This window comes from Pararge aegeria, chromosome 1, assembly GCF_905163445.1.
Source record: "Pararge aegeria chromosome 1, ilParAegt1.1, whole genome shotgun sequence".
In the NCBI taxonomy this organism is placed as follows: Eukaryota; Metazoa; Arthropoda; class Insecta; order Lepidoptera; family Nymphalidae; genus Pararge; species Pararge aegeria.
Genome location: NC_053180.1, coordinates 18186568 through 18208206, shown reverse-complemented (window position 1 = coordinate 18208206; position 21639 = coordinate 18186568). Strand labels below are relative to the sequence as shown.

Genomic DNA, 21639 nt, shown 5'->3' with positions numbered 1-21639 from the left:
TGTGGCAGTCAAAGTTTTTGTGGCACATAATAATTCAAAATTCATTTATTTGAAGTAGGTCTACTTTTAAAACGTAGTCTGTCTGTTTTTAGTGAGTCGGATAGACGTCATCGCTTCAATAGATTGACGTCCACTGCTGGATTTAGGTAAAGAACTATGACTATGACTTTGCAACCCCCTACTCTTTAGTAGGGAGTTGCAAAGTCCACAGTCCTCGGCCGCTTGTTTCCAGTGGCTCCCAGCGACGAGTTTCATGTCGTCTGTCTACCTCGTTGGGAGCCGACCAACGCTGCGTGCACCGGTGCGGGGTCGCTATTCCAGCACCTTGGGACTCTAACGTTCGTTGGATCTCTCAGCTATGTGCCCCGCCCATTGCCACTTCATCTACGCCACTTAAAGTGGCTCTACCACTACACATTTTCATAGTATAGCTCATTGGTTATTGTCTTCTAATCGAAACTATGTTTTACCCACAGAAATATACTATAGTTAATAGACTGCACAACCAAAGTGAAACGGTCTTCTTGAGGTAGAATAACATAGTTTTTTCAGACCAAAATGAATAAAATGATAATTAATTTTCATACTGTGACAACAAAACTTTAGTATCCCTCAGCAAAAGAAGCGGCCTTAAAAAAAGAAAAATGCTCTCCTCTCTTTTTATAGAATTTATTATTCTGTATCTGTGAATTATGCACGTAGTTTTAACCACTTAGTCCATCCGAAAAATGAAGATGAATTAGTTTGAATCTTAATAATGGTTTATGTTTTTTCTGATTAAAAAGGTATTTTTTTTTTAAATAAAAGATACATATTACATTTAGTTTCTGTTTGCCGATTAAAATTTAGTTATTCTTTCGAAAATAATTTTGTCATCATGATTTGTATGTAAATTTTTTTTTTTTTCAATTTTATTACTTTAAGCATAATTCCTTGTAAAATGTTGATTTAAATAAAAATTGTTAAAATTATTTTATTGTTTGTCTAAAAGTACATCTGCTTTGACCTACCCTTTAAACCTTATATATATTTAGCGATATTATTGATTATTTTATTTAAATAATAATAAATAATTCTTATGGGTAAAAACCTGTATCTATTTACAGGTGGATTCAATAAAACCTCATTTATTTTAGTGTTTTAAGTTACCTTGTCAACATCAATAATGACATCGTGAAGAAATTATGTCAGTTTTAATCAACATTTTCATAGTTTGGCGAAATAATTTCCCTTGTATTTTTATTTCATCGAAGTACATATCGAGTTTGATATTGATTTTATAAGTTTAGACGAAAGCGAGATCTTTGAAAACGTAATGTCAGAAGCAACAATTCAGCCGCAGCGGCATAGAGTACCCAAGGATGGCCCGGGGCCCAGGGGGGTACCTGACTGCTACTATGTAAGTACCAGATTTTTTTAAATAAATATACTTCGACAGTACACACATCGCCATATAGTCTCAAAGTAAGCGTAGCTTGTGTTATGGGTACTAAGATAGCTGATGAATATTTTTATAAATATAATACACTTAAGTACTTCTAACATACGGATAAACTACCAGAAACTGAAAAACATTCATGTTCATCACACCAGCATTCTCCAGTTGTGGGAATCAAACCCACGGCCTGGGACTCGGAAAGATCAGATTTCACTAGTTATTTTATTACCTAACCTTAGTAGCTTTAACCCGCAGCTTCGCTCGCTTGGTAGTTTGAAAAACTGCCTGGAGGATTAATAATAATAATAATAATAATAATAATAATTGTTTAATTCAGGTAAAACCCATCTCAATATACACGTAAAAAAGTAGCATAGTATTTTAAAAGATCTAAAAAATAATAAATGATTATAAAAACATTAAAAGAAAAATACAAATAAAATATAATAAATTACCCCAAAAGAGGGTTCGTACCCGTATAACCTACTATTTACGGTTTCCGTCGCGATGCACGGCAAGCCAGCTCTTTATAATAGGATTCTCCGGGTACTCGGAGCATACACCAAGGATTCCGTTCTTGGAATTGCGTATGCGGAACCAGAAGGCTGCAACTCGAGATCTAATAAGCGCGAAATAGTCTGGTATTCTGGCATCGGCAAACATGTTCGACGCACTGCAGAATTTAGGCAGTTTCATCAGAATTCGGTATGCGTTATTATACTGTACTCTGATACTGCTACGTGCATTTTTATTGTAGTTAAACCAAAGCTGACACGTATAGAGGCATTGACAGTATGCCCTAAACAGTGTCAGCTTCGCCTCTTCACTACACTTTGCAAAACGGCGTGCGAGCATGTTACACCGAACAGCCAGAGCCCTACGTTCACGTTCAATGTCGAGGTTGTCACATAAATCTTCAGTGAGAATATGCCCCAAGTACCTGAATCTATCTACCTTTTCTACAGGAATCCCATCCAAGAAAACCAACGGGATATTCTCCGGACCTTTACCTGCACGAAAAACCATCATCTGTGTCTTTTTGACATTATACTTCAGGCCATGATCCCTAGCATATTGTTCACAGATACGTAGTAGATGCCTAAGGCCTCTAATTGAGGGACTTAGAAGCACCATATCGTCAGCATAGCTGAGATTGTTAATGCATGTTGTGCCTATATGACAACCCATTTTAGCACTTCTAAGTACCCCAATCAGATCGTTAACATATAGGTTAAAGAGGTCCGGAGAGGTTAACCCTCCTTGACGCACGCCGCACTCTAATCTAAAATCATTAGAGAAAGCGTCGCCCCATTTCACAACATTTGTTTGGTTCTCGTACCAGTATCTCAACAGATTTACAGTTCTTAGCGGAACATTCGATTTACTTAGCTTTTGCCAAAGTATCTGATAGTTGACTAGGTCAAAAGCTCTGCTAAGGTCCAAAAAACATGCGTATACAGACGTGTCTCTTTTTGTATAATAGCTTACAGTCGATTTGAGACTGAAGATTGCAGAATCTGTTGAGAGTCCGGGACGAAAACCAAACTGCGCTTCATCGATCTTAATATTTTGATTAACATCAGAATATATTAATCTTTCCAGTATTTTACCTATAATAGTACCTAAAGAGATCGGCCTGTAGTTTTTTAGATTAGAAAGATCGCCAGTTTTATTTTTAGGAATAGGAACTACCACTGTTTTCATGAGGTTTCTTGGCAGATATTCTGAGTTTACACAAATAGTAAATAATTCTGCCAACACACAAAAAATTGTATCACCTGCGTACAGAATGTGCTCCACACTCAGTCCGTCGTGTCCAGAGGCTTTAGCCATTTTCATTTTGATGACCACATCGTCCGGAGAATACCGATGGGATTGCACATCTATGTTGTCGACACTGGGCATAGCGCCACATTCCTCATTAGTAACTGGCAGTGGGTCCAGCTTGAAGTGATCCGAAAATAAGTCTGCAATCATTTTCGGTTCATGCACGCTCTCTACGCTTACGGGTAGATTACTTTTATAGTCCAAGCGTTTTGTAGCCTTCCAAAATTTAACAAAGTTCTTGTTTGCCTGATAAGAGGCTATTAAGTCCATCTTAATCTGATCCTCATTATTTTGGCACCACCTCAATTTATTTTTAAACACCTTGCGGCTCTCAGCCATTTTAGTATACATCTCACCAGCCTTTGGTTTGCCATACCATAGCCAACATTTAAAATAATACCTCGCTCTTTGGTGACTCTCACGTACATGGTAGTTCCACCCTAATATGGTCTTAAGCTTAACCCTTACATAGCGACGGGTACCCTTTTTTGCACTTTCTTGTAGAACTTTAACAATACTGTCGTAATATTCGTCCAATAAAAACAAATGGGCATTACATACCTTAAAATTACTAAAATTACAATCTAAACAGTTTATAAAATGACTAGATATAATTATATCACGTAAATTATCACGGCAGTGAATATTATAAAGACTAATTTCATCCTTATTTCTAGTACCCCAGTTCACACCGGCTAATGAATTATTTTCTGTACAAGTTGTAGTTTTCTTGGGAAGTACATCCACTTTGCATTTTATTAGGAGAGGGAAATGGTCGGACCAATACACCCCAAGATCCACGCTCGCCGAGCTCACTGTTGCACGCGCAGACGCCGTCACGACGCAGTGGTCTAGCCAACGACTCGACCCACTTCCATCATTAACATGCGTAAACGTATCCGGAGCTAACAATTCAATGTCAACACATGAGAGTAAATGGTCTTTACAGAAAGCAATTAGCTCGTTGCCAAATCTGGTGCCACAGTGGGCGTTGAAGTCGCCCAACACGTAGATAGCCTCGACATCACTATCACTAATAATGGCTTCAATATTTCCAAGACAAGTTATAAAGTCCACTAGACTGTTTTCTGTTCCATCGTCATATGGTAAATACACACTCATTATGAGGATATGGCGTCCGCCCAAATCAATTTGCACAGCCGCCAATCTGTCTCCAGTGCAGTCGATAATGGATACATTAGGGAACATTGACTTACGCCACATTATTGCAAGCCCACCGTACGGCCGGCCTTTTAATACACCCGCAGAGGTATCTACCGCCGATTTTGCAAAGCAACTGAAGGACTGACTGAGTTCGTTTACAAAACCTAAGTCGTGCGGGAGAAGCCAAGTCTCCTGCAGTGCCAAAATGTCGACACATTCAGAGAGGCTTCTGATTTGTTCGGCAGACCTTTTGATAGAACGACAGTTGAATGTAGCTATAGTTATTGTTTGTATGGGCGTATTATCCATTAAGTTTGTTAAATACAGCGGGACCCTTACGTTCGCGGTAACGTCGGTAAACAAGGCCCACAGGCCAAAAGTTAGTGTTCAAAAACGTGTCTATTTTACTAGTCGGAATAGTCACTTTAAATGAATTAAAGTTCGTTTCTTTAAATTGTTTAAGTATCTCAATTTTACTACATTTCTCCCCCCTGTCCGTGATATGGTCAATTATATCAGATGCAGTAACCGACTTCGTAACTCTTGAAACATAGATATAACATTGCGATTCCACAACTTGTATCTTGCCGGTAGATTCCAAAGTCCCTCGCAAATTATTAATCTTTAATTTACGTTTCTTATTTTTAACTATTGTAAAATCGTCATCGCATATAGGTAATTGTCCTTTAGCAGCGTCATTCGATTCTAGTCTCAAATCTGTATTACCTCGCTCACAATTCTCACCCGTCGGTGCAACCAGCATACAGGTTAAATTCACTCGCCTTGAACGGGGCGCTTTGTGCGCTATATCTCTGTAAGTTGGCGTAAATACAGACCCAGCCGCAGGTGTCGCCGAGCTCGGGCAAGTCATCTTCGTTTGTGGTACGGGCATAAGCGGTAGCGATCTTGGGTTTTCTGGTGTTTTATCAAGCGAACTATCTTTGTTGCTCTTAGCTTTATGCTTGTCAAAAGAGTTGCGCAACTCAACGAGTTCTGCACTCATTTTTGTTTGAAAATCGGAAAACTCTGTTTTCATTGCAGTCATATCTTTTAAAAGTCTTGTAACATCGACGTGGTCAAATGAAACGGGTGGCAATCGGTTCAAGTCTCTCGCAACAAATGTTGGCTGCGCGTCAGGGTCCACTTCCTTCAGTAACTTGATGACATCCTTTATATTTCGCTTCTTTTTATCATCCCCTTTTCTTTGTACATTACGAACTTTGTCTCCACAAGCATTATATAAAACACTTTTTCCAGTCTCAATTTCCGCAACCGAAAAATTAGTCACACAAATCTGCACGATACTTAATTCGTCTAACACATCTATTTTGTTTTGGATAAACGTTAAGAACTCATTGATAATAACTAGTTGCCCCGCCATATCTTATGTATTGGGCTAGCGGCTTAGATAACATTATGCACGTCCGAGTCGGACTACCCGTACCGCACCACTGCCAGGATTAAGGCACCGACTATGAACTTTTTAAGACAGCTAGACCACCCATGGAAATTTAAAGCCTATGTGTCACGTTATTCTTTCATCTTAATGGTAAAATAAAGAATACGGGATTTTTTTTAGGAACAGGTTTATTTGCAACTAATAATATAAAAAAACAGGGCGTAGGTCTAGGCCAGTGGCCTGCCGCAGATGCAATTATCTCTGCTAACAGGGCTAATCTAAAGACTAAAACTTCGTATCCCACCGTACTTTGAACTAACTTTGCCGAAAATTAAGTCGATTAGTGTCTTAGTAGGAAGGACAAACATAACATTAGCTAGGATAAGAAGTGTTTAAAAACTTAACGCATCGTAGCAAAGCGTTTAAAAAAAAATTAAAAATCACACATTAGGTACACCAGATGTAACCTTTATTGGGTTGCCGCGTTTGTAGCGCATCTGAAATGTTTGCTGAAGCTCGAACCAATGATTACCAAGGTATTCTGAGAAAAAGAGGTACTCCAACGGTATTCTCAATACGCTATCAGTATAATTTTGCAGAACTGGATGGGCATGCATGTGTTTGTGGTATTAAAATTGTATACATCGTGTAAACTAGTTTATTTATTTCCTGTATTTTTATGTGGTGTACAAAGAAAATGTATTCATTCATTCATTTATATATTTCATGTTATTGTCCATCCTGGGGACGTGTTACGCTACAGCATTCGTGTATGCTTTAATGTACACTGGTGTATTCTTCTAGACCTCGCGCGTCCTAAACTCAACTTCCCGATACGCGAAATTCGTCCGTAGGCTGCGCGCCGAGGAAGAGGACCAGCGACAGGGCGCAGAGACCAAACTGAAAGAGCTCAAGAGCAAACAGGCTAGCTCCTTCTTCATGCACTGCGAGCGAAAGTAATTTCATTTCATTATCATTATCAAGTTTATAAGTAAGTGTATAAGTGGATGAAGCGGTGATAGCCTAGTGGGCATGTAGAATTTTCCTCCCAATGCGCTGACGCCGGTGACTTTTGATGTGGGACTTGTTGAAAAAAATTGACGTAGTAGGTACGAATATTATAATAGTTGGTTGTATTCTATGACTTCTTTAACGAACATTTCAGAACAGTTTTAAATATGAAACAAGTTTTTTTTTTTTTATTTATTTTACGGCCATGGATTCAACAAAAATTACATTAGTTTTTGACGACCACAGAACCCATAGACATTTATGGTCCAGACCACAAATGAGAAATGGAAAAGAATTCCCCAAACAGGACAGGACTTCGACTTCACTTTCGGGGGATCGAGTCACAGTCAACCCGAATCCCAGCACGTCCCTCTAACTTTTCAAAAGTTATGTACGTTTTAAGCTATTAAAATATCACTTGCTTCAACGGTGAAGGAAAACATCGTGAGGAAACCTGCATGCCTCAGACTTCTCCATAATGTACTCAAAGGTGTGTGAAGTCCACCAATCCGAACTGCCAGCGTGGTGGACTACTGCCTTAACCCCTTGCCCGTGCCCTGTATTGGGCTGGGTTGGGTGATATGATGATGATCAACAATCAACATTCCGTTACAGCAGAAACACAATGAAAAATACCTAGGCCTAAGATTAGATAGCAGTTTAAACTGGAATACACATATTGAACACCTAAGGAGCAAATTAGCATCAATGACTGGCACCATCAAAAATCTATCACGATGTATTCCCCGGGAGCTACGTTATACTGTGTATAATACCCTCATTAAACCACATTTAATTTACCTGATTGAAGTCTGGGGAAGTGCCACTAACACAAGATTAGCTCATCTGCAAACTGCTCAAAATGAAATATTAAAAACTCTTATCCAATATCCTTTTCGAACTTCCACCAAAAAAATCTATAGTGATACTAAAATAATGAACATTCATCAATTATATATATATAGCACGTGCATCTTTATTAGAAAATCAATAAACAAAACAATCCGCACTCGAGCCAGTTTCCTTACCTAGAACAAGAACAAATTATGGTAAAAAACCTTTGAAGGCACCAAACTTTTTAATAAAATACCTATACTTATAAAAAATGTAAACTCATTCAATGTATTCAAAACTAAATTAGCTTCTTATATATTAAGTAATACCAATAAATTTTACCAATTCAGTCAACATTAGAAGGGTAAGGGGCTTTAGCGATAAGACGGCCTTTGGACGCAAATTGTTTATTTTAAGTTTTTTTTTGTTATTTTGCTTCTTTTTCTGTTTTATTAAATGTTTGTGCAATAATGTTTTACAAACAAACAAGGGTTTAGTCGGCCGTAGTCCAGTACGGAGGCAGATCCAATTTGAGACATCACACGCTATTTTATTGTTCCAAGTTGCCTCATAATATTTTCATTCACTGTAGAAGCAAGGGATTTTCAATTGCCAGTTTGGAAATTATGGTTAAAAAACTTGTTTTTTTTTTTAATTTTTTATCATCAACTGAGCATCATAATCCCCTCGGCATTTAAGAATTGAAAGAAAGATTGAAATTGTTTATTTATCCAGATAATTACTTATACTTAGTTAAATTTAAAAAATATAATTCAAAATTCAAAATTTATTTTCTTCAAGTAGGCCTACTTTATAAGCAATTAATTAACATAAACATTGAAGTTTAGTCCCTCGGATTGTCTCCAATCCGGACGTTGAGGTCGTGCTTGATGTTGCATTCTATTTTTTGCAATGTATGATGACTTCTAGGGAGTTTTTTTTACCTAAGTTGAATGGGTCTGATTATAGATCGCACATCAATAATGTGGCGCGACGAGTTGACTTATGCTTGGCGTCGTATGAACAAGATCTCAAAGCTAAACGAGGAAGGTACTTATATCTCCTTTCTATAAATTTATCTATTAAGAAAAAAAATTCGGGCTCGAAAATAAACCGTGATTGGTAGGCCGTTCCTTCCAAAGTAGAAACTGAACTATAAGCGCAAATTCAAAAATTTGAAACATTTATTACAAGTAATAATACTTTTTATATCCTTAAATACTGAAAAAGTCCAGTTTGTCTGATTGGAATCACTCTAAGTAATTTCCAACATAAACATTTTAAAATTTAACAAACGTTTTTCTACGTTGTGGGAGATGAAAACAATGAGAAATTCATCAACTATATAGCAAACGATACTTCCGATTGGCGCAGTGGACAGCGACCCTGCTTTCTAAATCAAGGCTGTGGGTTAGATTCCAACATAAGTAAAAAGTTATTGTTTTCAGTGTCTGACTGTTTATTTTTATATTATAAGTATTTATGTATATTATTGATATAAAATATTAATCAGTCATCTTAGTATCCAAAACACAAGCTACGCTACTTTGGGGCTAGATGGCGATGTATGTATTGTCGTAGTATATTTATTTAAACAATCTACTGACAAAGGTATTTATAGCATTCCGGTACGATGTTGGGTAGAAACTGAATAGAGGTAAAGAGGTTACACCTGTTACCTCTTTTCCGGCTTTTACCTCTATTCGGTCATCATCTTAGACTGCATCATCACTTATAACTAGGTGAAATTCCAGTCAAAGGCTGATTTACTGAAATAATAATAAAAGAACGTGTATAAATGCTGCATTCGCTAATTCTGCCGTCGCCACAAGGTATCTATATATTCTAAGGTTTCGAACAATCACTAACGCAAATAACGGTTAAAGATATCATAGATATACATCAGTGCGCGAATTTTGCATGCACTCGGATTTTCATACCCAAAGGGTGTGAACTTTGACGGTAGATGAATTAATAAGTATTGTAAGGTTAACACAGTTGTACTCGTAGGGTGCTTTGCATAAGTTTCACTGCTGCCGCGTGTAAATTGCAATTGCACAGGTTTTTTTTATTTCAATTATAATTTCCAACATGTTCAAAGACTGATGGAGCTGTTGAAGCGCGAAGAGGAGACAAACATCCGCAAGTTCGTGGAGCAAGCCCAGGCGGGCATCGAGGCGGCGTGGCAGGACAAGTTGGACCGCTTGCAGTACTTACTGGAAAAGCGGAAGAAGGAACATGAGGACAAATACAAGGATACGCCGCTGTTAGTACTTGTCAAATATAAAAAAAAAAGATACATTTAAAGAAACCCCCCCACTTTAAATATTCGACTAGCCGAACCTTTTCATAGTATTTCTTAAGTATAGTTGAACGGGTACAGAATATTATCGTGGTATGTACCCGTTGAACTATACTTGAGAAATGTTGACATTTTGTAGTGGCGACCATTTTGTATTTCAAATATATCATTCTTTTTATCAAGCCCTTTCATTTGATACCCATACTGTGGGAGTAGTGAAAAAACATTTAATCCGCCATTTTGCGGCGGCGGCCATGTTAGACCGATTGTTATTTAATTACCATACCGATTAACATAGCTAATACACTATATTAATATCATGTCTTTTATAAAGTTTAATGGCATCTTTCATTTATTTCTTTTATAGTTGTCTCCGACTTCGCTTTATTAAGTCCGCCATTTGTAAACCGTATTTTTGGTTGTGCAATAAATAAATTATGTAGTTTCATCTAGTTAGTGTAAGTGGCCCTGCCGTAAGAAGATGTAAACGTGAATAAATAAATAAACCGCTGAGAAGACTCCCGACAACTAATTAACCTTTTATACAAAAAAAAACTAATTTAAATTGGTTCTACGTTCGGGAAATATGATGCCATAGACAGACACACACCTATACACACACAAAGGCACGTTAAGCTTATACCACCCCGTCGTCGGGGGTTAAACAGTTTCCGTGAACGATTTCGGCTACGGCGGCAAATCTCCATAGACTTTCTAAGTGTCTTTCCAAGACACACGGGTGCACTCTCATAGTCAAAAGGGACGGCAGATCTGACATCGGAAAGAAATCAGGCGCAAGACCGAGTTACCAGCTTAACGTGCTCTCTGAAGCACGGGGGTGAAGTACCACCAGTTTACAAACTCCGGGCTGGATTATCTTGATAGGAGAAGCCAACACTTTTCCACTTGCCCATCTCGGTTATCGGACCTAAGATCACGTTATCTGCAGTCGGACATGCTAACCACTAAATTCAAGAGGCAGTATAACCTCATACTCTTTTCCTTTGTTTGCTGTTACTCGGCAATCTGTCTTGGTTTATTTTCCCGATAACGATTTTTCCTAGTCGATGTTTAATCATAATGAAAAAGTTATTAAAATTATTTAAAATAATTTTATTTTTTATTTGGTAACTATGACCCATCTATTACATAACAGAATAATTAAAAACTAAACTAAATAAAAAAAAAACTTACATAAAATATTAATATTCAATATATTTACATATAAATATAAATTAGAATTTCTGCGTCCAGGCAGCCCTACGTGGAGTTTAATATAAAGCTTGTAAATCGGAGAGTCGTATTTATTTATTAATGCTTTCAGAATACCATTACTGCTTACGCTCGTTCTTTTCATCAAGGATGCTATTCGTTTTATTCTGATGGCAAAAAAGTCATCAGTATGAGACCTCGCGAACATTTCTGATGAACTGCAATAACGTGGTAAGCCCAACAGCATTCTGAAACCATCATTATACTGAATTTATTTAGATCAAAATGCGTCCACGTGCTCCCATGCATATACAAACTGCGCGCTAAAGAGGCCGAAGAGATTCAACTGTACCAGATCAAGGAGAAGGAGGCGAGGAAGATGGCTGAAAAGGAGTTTGACAAGATGTGGTATGAAGTTGCAATGAAAGAGTCTGAGGCCTTGGTAAGATATAGAATTTTAACTTCCTATAAATTAGTCATACCTACTTAGTTATGGTTATTTCTTTCAAATCTGTATGAAAATGAATCAATCCCTTTTTACTGTAGGTTCAGCACAGAAAAATAAATCAATAGTTTAAAAATAAACTTAAAAACACGCTTGGTATAAGAAACAAAACTAATTTATACCTTATAGTTTAGTTTATTTATAAAAGCGTGATTTTTAGTTTTCTTATACTTTTATGTTTCTGAGATTAAAATTTATTGGTAACACATTCGCCAACAAATTTGTTCATATAAGACAAATCGGCTAAAGATAAAGGGTAAAATTAACATCTTATCGACCATAGATGAAAACTGTTTAAATCAACAAAAATCTTATTTTGCAAATTGAAAAATAGAATAACCTTATCAAATTGGTATATTGGCATCGGTCCTCGATATGTCTACATAGTTTGAACGAAATCCGAACGTATGAAGAGGGTCATGATAAAGTCCAAAGGAGTCGGTTATAAACATACAAACAAACATACAGGTGAGTCTAATAAAAAGCGTATCTAACCTCTAGTAAAGTCTCGACACATCAAAATCTTTCTACTTCATAAAAATTTAACCCTGTGCGAAGCAGGGATGTTTATATAGAGAATTTTTGTTTAACTTGAACTTAAAAATATAGAAACAATTTTATATTTCTTAACCTATAACGCAGTCTTATTGCGCTAACTACAAATCGGTTTGAAGCAAAACCATCACCACGCTAACATATGGAAACAATAATTCGCGCATATTATTAAATCATATCGGGTTTCGGTTTTTAAACATTAATTTTGAAGTCTGTTAAAAAGCGGCGATAGCGTAGTAACAGTCAGGACTTCTGATTCCCTTTCGAGTGGACCGAACTCGAGGCCCAGAAGGAGAAACAACGCTGTCCACTGCTTCGGAGAGGTCAGCAAATTCGTTTGAAAATAAAAAAAATATTGTCTTGGTATAGGCAGCTCGTATGGAACAAGACGCGATAGAGAGGTTCCGTCGCGACCAAGAATGCAACAAATATAGCCAGCTTCAAGTAGAACAGAGACGGTTACAACGCGAGAAAGAGAAGGAGATGCTTAAAGAAGAGGCCAGAAGATTTAAGGCACTCTGGGATGAAGATATTAAGAAAGAGGAGGAAGGTAAGTACTTTGATCTAATACTTTGAGCACCAGTTTTAGCGTTTAATACAAAGGGAGAAAGATCACGGGATGTTGAAGGAAAAGGGCGGAAAGTCAACGTTCAAAGCTCATTTAGAACACAATTTTAGGCAGGTAGAAGAATTGTTTTAAACTCCGTAATTCAGCTCAAACAGGGCCTTATAAAGCCAACAGATAACTCAAGGTATTGGTTAGATAAAATACCAATAAATAATCAGCTAAAATTAAGATGTGCTAAAATTTAAAAAATAAATATTCCTGAGTAACTGTTACCGAGAAATAGTAAATTTTACCTTTTTTTAGTATTAACCAGATGTCGCGCGCGACTGCGTACGCGGATTTTGGTTTTTCATGAATCCTGCGGGAACCGTACATTTTCCCGGGATAAAAAACAGCCTATATTTTAATCCAGGGTATAATCTTTTTCCACTCCTAAATCCAGACAAATTGGTTCTGTAGTTTTTCCGTGAAAGAGTAACAAACATCCATCTATCTATCGCATTCATAATATTAGCAGGATTTACGAACGAAGCAGAAGGCCCACCAAGCAGAAGGTAATTGGAAAACCATCGACTATAAACAGAGCAACACGTCGCAGGGCATACAAGGAACACGTCCTGCCACTTGCCTCCCTGTGACCATCTACCTAAGGCGTAGGTGTCAAGGCTCATATGCCCGTAATCACACCGGCTACCACGCCCTTCAGACGGCCGTAAAACAGAATTTTTGCGTCATTGCAACAATTCTGCTTTAGAGCAGAAATAAAAATGGCGGTACTTCCACGTACTTCTCTGGCACAAAAAACTATTCTTCTACTAAAACAGTACTTACACGCGGTTTAATGATTGGGGGTTCGTTTAAACGCTATATATACGAAAAAAAACAAGTTCTCTTGTAGATGAGCGCCAACGCGCGGAAAAGAGCAAACAAATGGCGCAAGAACGCAAACTAATGCTTGTAGAAAAGCAGGAAATCTTAGCTAAGAAACAAAAAGAAGCAAAACTGATATCTGACACTTGGGACTCCCTCGCCGGGCAGGGCATGGCTGACCAGCAGGCCAAAATCATGCTTAGGAGACGGAAAGAGGTATTTTCATTAATCTAAACAAGGTTAAATATCACACAAATATTGTCCAGTTGTGGAAATCGAACCCACGGCCTTGAACTCAGAAAGCAGGGTCGTCAAAAGATCAATATAGAAGATAAAGTAAAGTAGCAGAGCAGCCAATTACGGAGTCGCACAAATAAGTGTTATTTATGTATAGTTTACTCATATTCCGTAGTAGTTCATGAGTATTCTAACAGATGGCGGTGATCCATTTGAGAGTCCAATGAATTAGCCTAGAAAAATTTTACTCAGCACAAGCGCTATTCATTTATATCGATGCTGTTTACAGAAAGACTTGGATGAATGCAACAAAAGAATGATAGAACTGAAGAAGGAGTTCGAGGAGAGGGAGAAACTGGCGGAAGGGCCTGTCGCAGAGGACGCGCGGCAAAGACAGGAGATGTTAGACAAGAAGCGCTGCGAGTACCTAGGCTGGGCGCAGAAGACTAACAGGGTAGACATACTGAACGCAATTTTTACCGTCCTTTTCTATAAATTTATTCACAGTTTTTATCTTTGAGCGACGACGGCCCCTTTAATCAACATTCAAAATAATAAAAACATTAATTTCTGCCTTTAAAATTTTGGCAGCACGTGATCAAATTATATAGTTACCTATTCTCATTTATTTTTCTTTTGCATCAAACGACCGCAATTTTTAATTTGAATTAAAGCCACGCGCAACGGCACCGCGCATTTTACATATAGGATATAGAATATAGGATGCTTCTTGTACACCAACCAATGAATTTAATTTCATTTGTTTTCATTACTTAACCAATAAATTGTAGACACTTATTAACTAGGTGACTGTTGTGTAACAAAAAAAAATTCACATGCCACAGTGACATTACCCTAGAAACGGCTCAAGGCCTTTATATGGCCTTTTTACCTTTTTATTATTATTTTTTTTATGAATTTCTCAACAGACAATAGCATAAAAATTAAATTCAGTAGTTTAATATATAATTATCAGTCACCTACAATTTTCCATTTTATACCACCGGATTGCTTAATACCTACTTAGAAAATTAAATAGGTGGTATCCCAGTGGTTAGGATATTTGCTTCACTTTCGGGGTGCCGAGTTCGAATACCAGCACGCACACCTAACTTTCTAAGTTATGTGCGTTTTAAGTAATTAGAATATCACTTGCTTCAACGCTAAAGCAAAACATCAAAATTTAATTATTTCAATTAGTAGTTTATAAGCACTTTTGAAACGTCAAATCAGTTTGTTTCTAGTGACTCTACCACAGGTTCGGTAGGCAAATTCCACCGAGAAGAGTCAGCAAGAAACTCAGAAGATTGCTCTTTTTATTTTACAGTTTACAATCTTTTAAATTTTCTATCTTGTGAGAGATGAGAGTGGAGTCTGCTTCGAAGCAGCCCCGTGAGAAAACCTATATGCCTGAGAGTTCTCCATAATGTTCTCAAAGGTGTGTGAAGTCCACCAATCCGCACTGGGCGTGGTGGACTATGCCCTAAACCCTTGTCATTGTGTGAATAAACCCGTGACGTGTAGTGAGCCGGTGATGAATAATGATGATTAAATAGGTGAGGATCTATAAGGAAACACCCTTCACTCATAGACATAAGTCCACGCTCTTGCCGGAACAATACCATACCTACACCTCAAAGCAGGCAACTCAAATCCATTTGAGGAGAGGAAAACGTCTGCTCTATATTGTTGGTCAATACAACCTTTGCTTTTGTCGCTTACGTCGGATCCTTTGTTCGTAAGATACTCAGCTACTTCCGCTTACGCTCTTCACTTCCGGGTTCATGATAAGTTTGATCGATTGAGTAGCTGTTACAATGACAAGCACGCAATCTTAAATGAGGAAAATTTTTCATTGATGTAAGTTTTGAAACGTAGTTTCTTAACGCACGTTCGAGATTTGGAATGGGAAACACGCGTAAAGCGACTATTAAGAATATGTATGGTGATACGTACCTACTTATATAAAAAAATTCATAAGACAACTTTAGCATTCGTTTTGAAAAGCAAAAAGTTTTCATAAATCCAAAAAGTACCTATTTTATTTTCTCTTCAAAAATATATAAATAAATAACTTCTAGACTCCACGCTATAAGGATGTGATTTTTTGTGAGTAATAGAAGAATACCAAATCTGAATTTTAGTATAAATAACTTTTCCTAAAACAGTGAAAACAAAAAAATTTAAATCTCTTGCTGCAAGAAACTTACGCGATTCTAAAAACTCTATAAAATGCAATTACTTTTTAATTTAGTCAGTTTTTGATATAGATTTTTTTTAAACTTTATCCGGATGATTTATGAGATTTCAAAAACTTAGATCTGCTTCATTAAGCATTTTTGTAACACGGGAGTTTCACTCTTAAGTTTTAAATAACTAATTCTATCTCTATACATAGGTGATAAAACGTAAATTGTTTTTAAAATTATTTTTCACAAGTAATAGGCACAAAAGTAAAAAAAATACAATATTAAGAATTTTCTCCAGAAAATGATGATAGTTTCCTTGCGAGCGAGATTGCGCACAATCACTTGCGCATAGCATCGCGGCGCTATGTCTAACACGCTATTACCTATCGACTACGTATACTTAGTTGATATATTCCATCATATAGCGCGGCGAAGCGTCGCCACGGCCTGTATCGCCACGCCAACAATCAGGTTTAGGTGCCCTCAGGCTATATAGATGTTTCACATCAAAATCCTTAATAAACACGGACGACAGGTAGTAAGACTGTAAAATTTCTCTACTAGATATTACACAGACGTTTGTACCTTTAATATTACGTGCAGGAAGTCCGCCAAGCGATGATCGAACAGATCAAAGATCGGCAGAACGCCAGAGAAGTACTGAAGCAGAAGATGCAAGAACAGGAAGAGTATCAGCAGCAGTTGTTCTCCCAACTGAACCAGTTGAGCGACCACAAGGCTCTAACAGATGTTCAGGCTAGGAAGAAACATCAACAAGCTTTACTTGAGCAGATCGAGTATAACAAGCTACTGAAGGTATTTTTTATTATTATTAACTAGCTTTTGCCCGCGACCTCGTCCGCTTTTGTTTTTGTTTTTCGAAAGACATGTGCCTCATAAATGTGGCAGCACTTTATGTATTTAGGATATCTAAGCCTGGTGTAAAATTGTCATACACTTTCGTCCCCTCTCTCAAGAGAACTGAGTTTAATTTCGGGATAAAAATTACTACACCCTATATTACTTCTTATAACTTCAGGAATATGTGTACAAAGTTTCGTGATGATCGTTTTGGTAGTTTTTGCGCGAAAGCGTAACAAACAAACTTACATTCGCATCTATAATATTAGTAGGGATACCAAGTGGGTTATTTACGCTGTTGCCAATGAAAATCTGCTGCACCGAAATAATCCATTTATCTCTTGAATAACCCCGAACTGAAGTTTTGTAAGAATTCCGTATATAGGTTTAGCGTTTTCTACAATTGGTTAGTTATTAGTACCTAGATATAAAAAACTTACTGTTTTTATGGAAGTCTGATCACCAATTCTGGAGTGGTCAATGGTTTGGTTTTCAAACGAAATTCTTTACCACCATCTGTTTTGTCTGGTGGGAGACTTTGGCCGTGGCTAGTTACCACCCTACCGACAAACACGTACCTACCCACTACGTAATTTAACGTTCCGGTATACGGCGTAGAAACAAACGAGGGGTCATTGTTTTAATATAACTGCCGTTCAAATTGTGTTTTATCACCAAACCTTGGCCATTTGCTTGATGAATAGATGCATCGCTGACGAATGTTTTTTTAACAAAATCCTTAGTAATATTATAAACAAACGAGTTAATTTGCGTGTTCTTTCTTCACAAATCACACCCATACCTACCATAGCTACCTATTCGACGGCCGACTGGCTTTCTGAGTTCACGGCCGTGGGTTCGATTCCCACTACTCGAGAATGTCTGAGCGATGAACATGAATGTTTTTAGTGTCTGAGTGTCTATCTGTATGATATGAGTATTTATGTGTATTGTGAAATATTCATCAGTACCAGTGGTTAGTACCCATAACACAAGCTAAGCTTACTTTGGGGCTAGATGGCGACGTGTGTTATTGTCGTAGTATATATATATTTATTACTATCATAATTAACTGTATTTTTGACTAGAGGCTTTTGACTTTTAGGCTACTTTTTAACCACGGATTTGTCAAAAACTCAAACTAGTCCTGGCTATTTACCCCCTACCGGTTCGATGCCGTGTAGAAACCATAGAGGTATAAGTTTGGATAACTGTCATACTTCTAACAGGCTAGCCCGCTACGCCCAGTGGGAGAGTCAATGGCTAAATTATAGTGTGATACATCTGCGATCTCAATATTAAAACTTTTACTTATTACTTTCAATCATCTGTTTTAGTAGACACTTAGGTATTTCTATCTTTGGAGTTTCATACAGTTATGATGAAAATGATGATACCTACAGATATTATAAAAAACACTGTATATTCATCTAGGAACGAGCTCGCCAAGAAGAATTGGATCAAATAAGGAAATGTCAAATCGCTGCAGAAGACTACGAAAATGAAATTGGCAGAATGCTGTGCAGGTAAAGTACTCAATGAGTTGTTTACATAAAGTAGGTAGGAGTTGTTACAAAGTGATGACGTAAGATACCTATCATTTCAATTTTGTACAAATTATAACGTGGCCTAAACCCCCCTTCGACCAAGGGATTTGCAGATGCGTTTAATCACGCAGATGCGCTGTGACTCGACTAATCGACTTGACGATGAAAGTAAAGGATTCCCAACACACAGGGGCGTACACTTCGTATATTCACAAAAGCACTGCCTACCCTAAAATTGGTATATATAACTCGTATAATAGCAGGATTTTTTACGTTTTAGCAATCTTCCGACTGTTTGCATACCCTGGTAAGAAACCCACTGCCAGCCAGTGGTATGCAGATGATATAAAATGAAGAAAATCTCCAGTACGAGTTATAAAAAACTTAAGGATAGAGCATAAAAAACTTTGTGAGAGTTGCAAAAAGCCTACCCTCGAGTATATATAACTCGTACTGGAGATTTTATATCATCTGAATACCCTGTGCGTACCCCTATACACGCCACTGCTGCCAGCACACCCAAAAGGTGCCAACCCACTACCGGCCCACTGCGGGGCACGGATCTCCTGAGAATGAGTAGGTTTTAAGCCTTAATCCACCATGCTGGCCCAGCGCGGATTGATGTTTTCCTTGTTCCGGTATAACAATTGATATTTTAATTACTTCAATTAACTTCACACACATCTCCTTAACGTTAGAGGTGCGTGCCGGGAATCGACCTCGGTGCGAAGAGAGACGAAAGCCACTAGGCTATCACCGTTTCACTATAAAACTTGGCGCTTCATGTAAATATTTATGAAGATTTGGATCCGTGGACGGCCTTAACCCCTTCTCATTGTGGGAGGAGACCCGTGCTCCGTAGTGGGCCGGTTTATGTGATGATGCTGATGGATCCGTATCTCATCTGTATGCAGTGGCGTGCATAGAGGGTATGCACAGGGTATGCAAATGATATAAAATGAAGAAAATCTCCAGTACGAGTTATAAATACTTAAGGGTAGGCTTTTTATAACTCTTACAATGCCTATCCTCAAGTTTTTTATAACTCGTACTGGAGATTTTCTTTCTTCTATATCATCTGCATACCCTGTGCATACCCTCTATGCACGCCACTGTCTGTATGTCTTACGAAGCACGACTCAAACTTACGATACGTAACGGCGGTCCTTGTGACGAGACGGTCTAGCACAAATCATCATTTTGAGTTGTTCATGTGGTAAAACGGTTTGGAACGGTGTCAAGTCGATAAATGAGCGGAGGCTTTTAGCTTAGGTGGTCGACTTGCAAATTTACGTTTGACCTCTGTTCTTTTGAAAGACTAGTTAATTAACTAAAATAAAGCATTTTTTTTCCGTTATCTGGCATTGGGCGGTGACCTTTGCAATGCAGAATTATGTTCTACAGATGTATTTCCGGTAACTTAGATAACTGAAGTCTCTAATAACGCTCTAATGCTCGTCTTGTAAGATGTTTCGTATTTGAACTCGATTGAATCTAAAGAGACGAATATTTATATTTGGGCTTAAGTTAAAAAAGACATTGATTGAAATTTTTCTCTCGTTTGTTCTGATGACTTCGGCCGTGACTTGCTGACACCCTACCTACTATAAGTGCAACATCACTTACCGGGAGGTTTGACGACCTCCCTGGCGCATCGCTGAAGTAGGTCGCGAGTTGGATTCTTGACAGGGGCAATTTGGGAATTTAAATTTCTAAATTTTCTTTGGTCTGTTCTGGCTTTGGCCGTGGCTATTTACCACCCTACCGACAAAGACGTACCGCTTATCGATTTAGTGTTCCGGTGCGATGTCGCGTAGACACCGATTAGTAGCATACCTACCCTTAACAGATTAGTTCGCTCACATCTTAGACTGCATCATTTAAGGGTATGACTACCATACTCCCTAACAGGTTAACCCGCTACCATTTAGGACAGCATCATCACTTACCACCTTTTTCATTTCACTTTCACTTTCATTTCATTTCATTAACAAAACCGTAATATTTTATTTTTGTTTCAGACCATTCTTCAGCGACGAGGTCCATCCATTTATGAAGAAAATGGCAAAAGGTTTGGAGATGAAAGAGAAATGTCCGTGTTCCAAACCGGATTATTGCAAATGACATACCGTTTTAACTGGCATACCGTTGGATAGTTAAAAACTGTTTTTTTTTTGCCATTAATTCGTTCATATAAATTGTTGTGAATAAAGAAGTTCAGATAAATGTTAACAAAAGATTATTTATTGTTAGAATTCAACAATCCATAATTCTTTATTTCAGTTAGGCCTTATATAATTATATAAGCACCTTTAAAACGTCAAGTCTTTCTGTTTGTAGTGACTCTACCATCGGAAGGCAGATTCTACCGAGAACTAGCTAATAAACTCAGCAGTTGCTCTTTTCCAACATCGTTTTACAATTTAACAATCTTTCTTCTATCTTGTGTGAGATGAAAGCGGACCGGCCTGCTTCCAGGCAACATTGCCATTGAGAAATTTATCAATAGTATAGTAACCTCGATATATTAAATGTTTTATACATTCTTTAAACTTATGTAATGGTAAATCTAATATTACTTTCGGTAGCATGTTATAAAAGCATATACTCAGCCCAACATCAACTATTTACATTTTACATCTTAACGGGCATTTTTCTAATTTGATGTTTGTCACACATAAAGCATCCTGGAGATAAAGATAGGATTATTTTGTCCCGGAAAAAGTACTTGTAAAAGTTAACCATGGGATTAAAAAAGAAATTGTTATCTATGAATGTTATCCGCTTATCTTTTTGAAATTTTGCGTGAAATATGCATCCTGCAGTATAAGGAACGAAGAGGTTTTCATCGTCATCACGTGCAGGGCACAGGCCTCATCTCTCATATCTTATTGGAGTGACGGTTTAATAGCATAGACCCACCACGCGGCTCCAATGCGGGTTGGTGGGCTTTAACGCCTACTTCAACAAGTTAGTGACAATAACAGGTAGTCATCATCATCATCATATTAACCCATTGCCGGCCCACTACAGGGCACGGGTCTCCTCCCACAATGAGAGAAGGGTTGAGGCCATATTCCACCACGCTGGCCCAGTGCGGATTGGTGGACTCTACACGCC

General features: G+C 37.8%; 1 protein-coding gene across 1 annotated transcript; it reads left to right on the top strand.

The window, feature by feature from the left end:
• Nucleotides 1–1234: 1234 nt before the first annotated feature.
• LOC120626707 (calponin homology domain-containing protein DDB_G0272472-like) lies at nucleotides 1235–20661 on the top strand. Its single transcript, XM_039894341.1, has 11 exons — nucleotides 1235–1399; nucleotides 6633–6784; nucleotides 8643–8723; nucleotides 9775–9939; nucleotides 11467–11629; nucleotides 12617–12797; nucleotides 13714–13901; nucleotides 14212–14376; nucleotides 16715–16927; nucleotides 18407–18498; nucleotides 20541–20661. The coding sequence occupies exons 1-11, from the start codon at nucleotides 1316–1318 to the stop codon at nucleotides 20641–20643; spliced, it is 1587 nt and encodes a 528-aa protein (XP_039750275.1). The 5' UTR covers nucleotides 1235–1315; the 3' UTR covers nucleotides 20644–20661.
• Nucleotides 20662–21639: the final 978 nt, after the last annotated feature.

What these genes read in the sequence shown, in the direction of transcription:
- LOC120626707 (XM_039894341.1), top strand. Translation starts at nt 1,316, where the DNA reads ATGTCAGAAGCAACAATTCAGCCGCAGCGGCATAGAGTACCCAAGGAT. An exon ending in TTCATGCACTGCGAGCGAAA is followed by an intron (nt 6,785 to 8,642) that starts GTAATTTCATTT and finishes GTCTGATTATAG; the next exon opens with ATCGCACATCAATAATGTGG. An exon ending in TGAAAGAGTCTGAGGCCTTG is followed by an intron (nt 11,630 to 12,616) that starts GTAAGATATAGA and finishes GTCTTGGTATAG; the next exon opens with GCAGCTCGTATGGAACAAGA.